General features: G+C 36.6%; 1 protein-coding gene across 1 annotated transcript; it reads left to right on the top strand.

Annotated features, from left to right (window-relative positions):
- The first annotated feature begins 3,178 nt into the window (after window positions 1-3,178).
- LOC127131443 (uncharacterized) lies at window positions 3,179-4,429 on the top strand. The gene has a single exon (XM_051060364.1). The coding sequence runs from the start codon at window positions 3,179-3,181 to the stop codon at window positions 4,427-4,429; it is 1,251 nt and encodes a 416-aa protein (XP_050916321.1).
- Window positions 4,430-9,949: the final 5,520 nt, after the last annotated feature.

Raw genomic sequence — 9,949 nt, 5'->3', positions numbered from 1 at the left:
GCTTGCACTTGAGGCAAATGGGGCAATGCAATGCTATGCAGTGGACCATGATATGCTATGACCTAATATGAAAATGTATGTACAATGATGGGTGCAAATTTGAGGTGCTACATACAGAAACTAAAATTGTTGAAGAATCAATACATGTCAGATTTGATGATAAGCTTGACTCTGAAAAGTCAAAGCTAGTTGAAAAACTTGCAGATCTGGAGATAACACTTGCAGGTTCTGACGAAAAGACTAAAGAATTTGAGAAAGCTGAAAGGGAAACACCAGAAGCAACTAAAATCTCAACTTCACAGAAAAGATCAAGAAATAGACTAAACATCTCTGAAGAATTCATTATGGGAAACAAGGATGAACTTGTCAGGACAAGTTCTACATTCAAAGTATCCGAGGAAACCCTCTGGGATTAGTGTCTCTAATAGAGCCAACATCTTGTGAAGAGGCACTTCAAGACAAAGAATGAATTTTGGCAATGAAAGAAGAACTTGATCAATTTGCAAAGAACGATGTCTGGGATCTTGTACCTAAGCCAAAAGGTACCCACGCTATTGGAACCAAATGGGTGTACAAAAACAAACTAAATGAAAAGGGAGAAATAGTCATAAACAAAGCACGACTGATACCACAAGGTTATAGACTTATAGTTAACAAGAAGGCATTGATTACAACGAAACCTTTGCTCCAGTCGCCAGGTTAGAATCTATTTGTTTACTTGTATCATTCGCTGTAAATTATTCCATCAAACTATATCAAATGGATGTCAAGAGTGCATTTATGAATGGGTATATTTATGAAGAAGTGTATGTTCATCAACCTCCAGGTTTTGAAAACTCAAAATAACGAGAACATGTTTTTAAATTGAAAAAATATATGCATGGCCTAAAACAAGCTCCTAGAGCTTGGTATGAAAGACTAAGCACTTTTCTTCTAGAACATGACTTTATCATAGGCAAAGTTGACTCTACACTCTTTTGTAAAAACATCAGAAAAGACCTCATGATCTGTCAGATATATGTTGATGATATAATCTTTGGTTCTGCTAACCCTTCTGTTTGTGAAGAATTGTCTGAGTTAAGGCAGGAAGAATTTGAAATGAGTTTGATGCAAGAACTAAAATTCTTTCTGGGAATTCAAATAAAAAAGCCTCAGATGCTACATATGTATATCAAATCAAATACATAAAAGACATTCTGAAGAAATTTTAAATGTCAGAAAGTAAAACAACAAAGACTCCCATGCATCGTACCTGCATCCTGGAGAAAGAAGAGGTAAGTCAAAAGGTTTTCCAGAAGCTCTATCATAGTATGATAGGCTCTCTTCTCTATCTGACTGCTACACGACCATATATTCTCTTCAGGTTTGTCTCTGTGCCAAATTCCAGTCAGATCCAAGGGAATCTCATTTAACAACTGTCAAGTGAATCCTAAGGTATCTGAAAGGAACACCTAACCTTGGCCTGATGTATGAGAAAACATCAGAGTATAGGCTTTCTGGATATTTTGATGTAGATTACGCTAGAGACAAATTGGAACAAAAAAGTACATCTAGAAACTGTCAATTTTTGGGAGGAAACCTTATCTCTTGGGCCAGCAAAAGACAATCAACCATAACACTCTCTACTGCAGAAGCATAATATATTTCAGTTTCATTATGCACTACTCAGATGCTCTGGATGAAGAATCAACTAGAAGACCTTTAGAAATATGAGAGTAACATTCCTATCTTTTGTGACAATACTGCTGCCATATGTTTAAGTAAGAACCCTATTTTGCACTCCAGAGAAAAGCACATAGAAATTAAACATCATTTTATCAAAGACTATGTTCAGAAAGGGGTAATAACATTAAAATTCATAGATACAGACCACCAATGGGATGATATCTTCACAAAACTCATAGCTGAAGATAGATTCTAATTCATTCTAAAACATTTAAACATTGAAAATTGTCTAGAATGAGTCAAAATCCAACACAAACCCTTGCTACCAACCCTCTCTCTAAGTTCTTCAGTGTTTTTCACTTGTTCTTCATCTTCTTCATGGATTACAACAATAACAAGTGTATAATTTCTCTCAACAAATGAATTCACAATAATAACAAGTGTACAATTTCTCTCAATAATTTCTTCCCAGCAAACCACCACAGTAACTGCTGCAATATCAACTCCAATCTACAAGGAACCACACATTTTGAATCGACCAACCCACATTCATCTTGCAACTCCTTTTGACAAACTAAAAGTTCTGTGTGAATCTCTAGTAGATTTTGAAAACATGAAGTGAAATGGTATTGATCTCACGGAGGAATTAAGAAAACAAGGTTGGGAAAACTACTTTCAGAGACTCTATGGTCCAATCTACACATTTCTAGTCAAGGAGTTATGGAGATTTGCAGACTACGATGACCACTGCATCGTCTCACATGTTCTGGGGGGTGAAGATGGTTATTACTGAGAAATCGATCGCAAGCAAAGCGCAGAAGGAAAATCTATAATATGTAGAAGATTGGGGGAAGAAGAATCTATAACATCAACCCTAGGGAAATATATATGTCCTAGGAGATTATTCCCACCATCCAAGCAAAGCGCAGAAGGAAAATCCTTCAAGAACAAGGAACTTCACTAGAATCTAAGAGTCTAGCTGAAGATTATTCTAGGTATTATTCATCATCGCCCAAGATCAAATTCGTCAGATTACATCAACACTGACCAGAAATGCATCCCTTACTGCCTCCACAAAGGACTTAAGCTGAATCTGCCAGCCCTATTGTTCAAGTATCTGAGGGACTCCGTTAGGGACACCATAAACCACATGAAGCCTAGAAATTACATTCCTATAGGAAGGCCAATCTCCGACATTCTGATAGAAAGCGGATTGATGGATCATCTGATATCCCATAATCTGATGGAAGACGTGATGGTAGACACCGGAAAGCCTATGAACTCAAGATATATGAAGAGCATGGGCATCATTGAGAGAGTTCTGATCAATCCATCTCTGGACACCTCCTGGGAAGCTCTGAAGGATTAGAGGAAGATACCCAATGGTATCTATATATTCTCTAAGATAGATCCCCCAGAGGTTATCGGCCACTATCTACAGGACCTTGCAAACCAAGGGGTAGACATCTCTGACTTCTTGGTGGATTGGTTACCTGAACATCCACCAAATTTCATGAAGAGAATACGAGAGCCATTTGAAATAAATTCAAAGAAGAAAACTCAGAAGCTGGGGGAACCATCTGTATCCAAACCACCTATGCCTTTGGTCTCCTCCTCTCCAAGCAAGTCTCAACCCTCTGAATCTCCTACTTTACATTTAAGGCAATTGCCCTCTTCCTTACCTCAACCATCCCCAATCTACACACACTATGAACCTACAACATCCACCACAAATCCTTCTGAAACTCATACCTCTAACCCACCATCACCTCCCCTTCAACCCATTAATCTAACCACCACAACACTACCAATATCTGAGGCCCTAGTATTTAATAAACCCATATCACCACCCTCCTCCACTCCCTCATCTCCACCTTACTATAATATCTCATTTGACTCTGACCATCCTGAACCATCTGACCCTCAAATCGTTACTCTTGCGCAACTCCAAGCTCACACCCTCTCTACTCAAAACCCACCTGAGCCAGAAACCTCCATTCCTTCCCCATCTGAACACCCAACATCACCAGCCTCTGAACATCACACTGAAACTCGCTCTGAAAACCCTGTTACCCAAACATCTGACCCTCTCACTGAAATTATACCCACACCACCAGAACCTATCCTTCCCACCTCTAAACCAGAACCTATCTCTCCCACCTCTGAACCTGAACCTACCTTCCCCACTCTAGAAGAGGCAGTCACCTTATTTGCCGAGTGTTTATTGGAAAAGCTCAGGTCACTATCTGAAAACTCTAAAATCAGTGATGATCCCTCTACAGTAAGGATTCACTGGAATAGAGTAATCGGACGGATGACATCTAAGGCTTTCAAGATGAAAGGCATCTCTGAACAAGTCAGAAACGACTTTATCAAAGAAGCTGGAGAGAGGTTACATACCCGTTTGGCCGGAGAGGAAGAAGATAGAGCTCACAGAAAATCTGAGGAAAAAGCTTGCTTAGAAAAAGAAGAGAATGCAAGAAGAGAAACTGCAGAAAAGGCCTCCGCTGAGGCTACTGCTACTGAAGTTAAAGCCAAAGCCAAGGTTGACGCTGGAGAAGCATCACACATTTCTGTAGAAGAAGCTACCAAGGCTAAGGACATTGCTCTGAGTCAGGGGGAGTCATCTCACTCTGATTTTTCCCCACTAGTGTTGAAGACTCTAGAGGAACTACACAAAGAGCAACAAATTATGAGAGCCAGACTGGATCAACAGGACTCTGTCAACTCCAACATTCAGAACCTGCTGACTCAGCTGTTGTAGAGGATGCCTCCTCCTCCGAACCCTTAGGCACACTTAGGATTTTTATGCTATATTTCTCTAAGTGCTTAAGTTCTATGTTTTTATTCTAAGTGTCTCTTCTTTATCTTATTTGTACTTTTCTCTTATCAATCGAATCTGTTTTTGCCTTTACTTTCCTTGCTATGTGTTTTTGAGTCTGACAAAAAAGGGGGAGAATAAATTAAATAACCTCTGATGAAATAATATCTAAGCCTCATAGTGCACTACGAACATTTAAAAAATATTATTATGAAGTCTAAAGTTCTGCAGGAAGTATCTAAGTTTAAACATCTGAGAAATAAGCTATATAACTTAAGGAGATCTGGTGAGAACACTAAACCTTCTTAAACATCTAATTTAAGGGGAGGTTGCTTATCTCAGGGGGAGTTATCATACATCTGACTCTGAGATAAATCCTTTAAATGTTTTATGAAGTATCACTGTTTCATCATAAGTCCGAAGTTTCTATCATCATCAAAAAGGGGGAGATTGTTAGAACAAGAATTCATCTCTAAGTTTTGATGATAACAAAGGATGAAACAAATTGGTACCGTAACGAATTTATCTAAGTATGCAAGACTCTAGCAGAAAATGGATATGATAGACAGCATCTAACATCACAGAAGTCTATGACAAATGACTTAGAACCAAATAAAGCAGTCACTCTGACTCTGAAGACAACAACGCTCACAACATCTGAGGTTTGAAGACTCTGATACTATGAATTTGAAGGATTCCACACTTAATTACTCTACTGATCCTTAAATCTGAAGAAGGTCCAACTGAAGACATATCAAGAATTTATGAAGAAAAATCATGTCTAACAACTATCTGAAGGATACATGATGAACAAGAAGATCTGGATTTTGCGCACTCTTATTCACGCCAATAGATCAATGTTAAAGACTTAACAACGAAGTTTCCATATATGGTATTAATATTTATTTGGAGAAAAATAAATACTATCCAAAATTGCTATGGAAAGGACAACAAACTTAATGTCAATTAAGTCCCATCATTGTCAAGATATCAACGTAAATGCTCCAGCCAACGACATCACCTCCAAAGCATTATATAAAGGCCATATCATCTTCATACAAGATACGAAGCAATCATACAAGAATACTGAAAACTCATTCTATAATTTTTAATTCTTGTTCAAGTCTGTTCACACGAGTTGTTGCTCTTGGTGTGAATTTTTTATGTTCTTACTGTGTTAAAATTGCTTACCTAGAAGTACGAAACACTTCCTTGTAATTCTCAAATAGTTGTTGAATATTTCCTCAAGTGACTTGTGAAGTATGTAGACTTGAGAGGGCTAAGAAATATTTGTTCTCTTATACGCTTTTGTTGTAATCTTTCTAGATTATTTGATTAAGTCCTTGTTGAAGGCGAAATCACCTTGGCCAGGTGGACTGGCGTAACTTTGAATTTCAAGCGAACTAGGATAAACTTCTGTGTTGATTGCTTTATCTTTCGTGTGTGTTTTGTTTGAAAAAGTTTTTATTATCACTGAATACAATTCAAACCCCCCTTTCTTGTTTTTCTCTACCTTCAATGCAAGCATGCACACCATATTGCTATTTTTGGCCAAAGTTTGAAAGTGTGTGGAAAACAACTTGGAATGCTATAAATACATGCCTTTCTGCTCAAATTGAGGACCTTCTCCCCAACTTTGATTTGTAACCTTCACACCCTCCATTGATAGAATAACCTTGAAGATTTCACTTGAAATCGAGCTTTAATTCTCCTTCTGTTTTGGGATTCAAACTCCAAGGGTTCAAGCAATTTTTGCATCCAATTCACTTCCTGTAAGTTGGTAGAAGCAAGGAAAAGCAAATTGGAAGAGAGATTGAGCTCCATTGTTGCAAAAAGAAGGTGATTTTTATAAAAACTTCTCTTCTTCGATTCTCCCTCAATTCTCTATCATTTCTCTTGATCTTTGGTTGTCCAAAGTCCTACCAATGTAGGCAACAAGATTGAGTTGCTTCGAGGTAAAACCGAAGCAACTCAGTTCTTCCACCTCAATTTTCAATTCCATGTATCTATTTATATATTGAGAATTAAGAAAAATGGAGGTTTGATTCGTGCTCTCCGTTTTCCTTTAAAATAGTGTATAAATCTCAAATTTTGGTGAACTTTGATGGTGGACCAGTCCGATGAGGTTCACCAGAGAGATGACTAGAGCCCTAGCTCCGGTGGTATGTTGGCTCCATCCCATCTATTAGATCTTGATCCACATTCTAATCACGGCCCTTGGTTTGTATAACCCTGTTTGCAGCGTGTTTGACTAGAGTCCATGATGGACACCACATGCGTGGCCATCAGATATGCCACCTCAATTAATGAGGGAGATCTGATGGCCCTTGTTTTTTCCTTTTTATTTTTGTTTTCTGATTTTATTTTAAATGCTCTTATTTTATTTTATTCATATAAATTTCATTTTAAATCCAAGAAATATGGCACTTTCACCAAAAATCTTTAAATATTCCCCTCTTCCATATTTTGAATTAAAATTATTTTTTGGTTAATTTTGATATTTTTTATGAATTATATGATTTTTGACTTCTTTTTAAATATTTTTAAATACTTATGACTTTCCAAAAATTATATTTTTTTTTGTCTAAGGTCCTTTGACCTTGTTTGACCTAGGATAAATCCATTGGATATTTGTTTGGTGATTTGAAGGGATTTTATGTATTTCCCTTTTTAAAATGCATTTTATTTATTTTTCTAATTGATTTTTAATTGTTTAAATGTTTAAAAATATTGTTGAGCCATTTGATTGACCTTGTTATATTTCATATTCTATTTGGCCTTGATCATGATTGATTTGAGCTTCCATTTGATCAATACAATTTGATTTAGGGGGTTGATGAAATGTATATTTCATCCCTCAAAATGAATGGATAGTATTGATCAGATGAAATTCCTTCTATGATTAATTTGAGTTTCTATTTACCTTCACCTCTTCATCTTCATCCCTCTTCATCTCTGATCCATCATTGATAGATGATTTCTCTACAAGTCAAATGCTAGTTGATTCATCAGTGACCTTGTGTCAGATGAATCAACATGAGCCTGATTGAGATAGGTCCCTCCCATTTTATTTTTTTGTGTGGCATTTTCTAGGAGCTTGTTTCTTTGTACCATGTCTCTAACATGCATTAACTCCAATATTTTTATTTCCCGGCCTCAGATAGTTGTGACTTCTACATAAGTGCAATTACGATTGCTTAACATATAGCTAAATCTGTCCCAAAAGGCATAACATTCTTGTAAGTGAGATTGTAAGTCTCCCATTCTTCATGGCATTGTGTGAAGACTTAACCTTTTTCCGCTTGTGAGAACTAGTGGCATACTTGTTAATTTATCCAAGTTGGAGCCTTTCTCATAGATGATGTCTTGGTTCATGTCTTCATACTTATGAATGAATGGTTGAGTGTTCTCCAAGGAATGACTTAAACAATTGAACTCTTTACTAACACTTGACTAACATTTCCTCATTATTGCTTTACTTTAATGTCATTTATTTAATGCAATTTAAATTTTAGCACCTTTATCATTCATTGCCATTTACATTTCATGCAAGATGTTTATGTTTCAGTCATTTTCACTTTGCTCACTTGAGCCATATTTTTGTGATTGTATAGATTGTGTGCTTGTGATTTTGTTCTGTTTGTGGTCTTAGGACCTTAAAATACCTAATAACAACAAAAACCATAAAAAATATGTTGGTGGATTGTTGGACCTCCACCCTTGACTAGATCTGAATTCTTGGACATAGAAGTAGGCAACATCCCTATGCTTTGAAAGACTTGGCCAATGCCATTATTTGAGACTAAGTTATCCTTGACTATGTCTTTCATCTGATGCAAGCCTTGAGTTCCTTTGGTTCATCTGTTACTTTGTCTTTGTGCTTAAATTGTTGTATTGTTATCATTAATGATGTTTGATGATTATTTCTATGAGTTTTCCACAAGGAATATTTCATCTGATACATTTGAAGACATTTGAAGACTGCTTGCTATTGGAATGCTTGCTTGTATGTTATGGCTATCTTTATTTGATTCCTTGGTCTTCATAATATTTGCTTGGATGTTTCTTATGCTTGTTGCTTGCTCAATAGTCCAAAGGAAATGGGTTTATATCTGACATTCTTGTCTTGTGGATTGCTTTCCATTGGTTAGATCTTTTCAACTCTTAAATTTTAAATTTTTGTCTAGGGTAGTCCCTTCAGCTCCTCTTTTCTTTCTTAAATTTCAAAATCTCTACCTCCTTTTAAAAAAATTCTTTGTTTGTGTTTTCAACTTAGACATGTTTTAAATGAGTAGAAACTTTGGTCTTACGCCATTGATTTTCAAAACTTTTTCTTAATCAACCATATAAATAAACCTACTCATATTGACTTAACTTTCAAAAATATAAAAAGAACCAACAACCTCATTTAATTCTTTGGCCATTTTTGTGCCCTTTTGTTTTAAACTTTTGTTAAATTAGTCCACAAATCTCTTTGATATTTTTACCACGAACTACGGGGTTTTGATCCCTCAATTACTTTGTTGGTATGTAGGCATAAGACCGAAGGTCTTGTCAAACACAAAAATATAATAAATGAATTCTTTTCTCATCCCCCCATTTTATTTTTATCAAACATCTTTTCAACTAAAACACTTGCACACAAAAAAGGGCTCCCTAGGAGTACCTAGGATACTTTGGATGCTAATACCTTCCCTATGTGTAACCAACCCCCTTACTTATAATCTTTAACATTTTATTAGTTTTGATTTGAAAACTTTTTATCATTGGGTTTTCTTCGTAATTTTCCCCTTTCCTTTGGAAAAAATAAAAGTGCGGTGGCGACTTTGACTTTTCATTGACGTTGGGTTTATCCATAGCTCGATAGTCACGAATGCACCGCTACACAAAGAAAGTGGCGACTCTGCTGGGGAGTAGTCCTTAGTGAGTTTATCCTAATTCTTTGTGTGATGCTTTGTCTTTTGTGCTTAGAGATCTCTGAGTGGTGAGATAAGTTCTAACCCGAACATGAGTGAAATTAAGATAGGAGGATGGTATAGTCATGTTCGACTCGTATGGAGTAGTCCTTAATGAGTTGGCCTGAGACCCATCTGCTCAGTGGAGACCCCCTTGGAATTACTAATGTCTCACGAGTAATTCGTGGATAGACATTACTTTTTCCGACTTGAGAGTCCGAGAAGCTGAGGACTGTAGAACATTTAACCCAACTTAGCCTATTTTAGTACGTAGTGCAAAGACTGTTCAAGTGTAGACTTGATAGTAGTTGTTACACAATACTACACTTAGACGAGTTTCTCTTGAGAATACTATCAGTTAATAAGTCAATCATCCTAACCTATAGTATCCGATAGATGGGATCATGACTCTGGGAATTTTTTAGAACATGTTCTACAGGTTTTTATCTGTAGTACACACCTTTTGGATGGTTCTTAACCCAACTCCATGCTCACGACACACAACAAA

The sequence above is a fragment of the Lathyrus oleraceus genome, chromosome 3, assembly GCF_024323335.1.
Source record: "Lathyrus oleraceus cultivar Zhongwan6 chromosome 3, CAAS_Psat_ZW6_1.0, whole genome shotgun sequence".
Lineage (NCBI taxonomy): Eukaryota > Viridiplantae > Streptophyta > Magnoliopsida > Fabales > Fabaceae > Lathyrus > Lathyrus oleraceus.
Note: the sequence above shows the minus strand (reverse complement) of the source record. Positions and strands in the feature narration are given on the sequence as shown.

Coding starts and splice junctions, on each gene's coding strand:
- LOC127131443 (XM_051060364.1), top strand. CDS start 3,179: ATGAAGAGAATACGAGAGCCATTTGAAATAAATTCAAAGAAGAAAACT.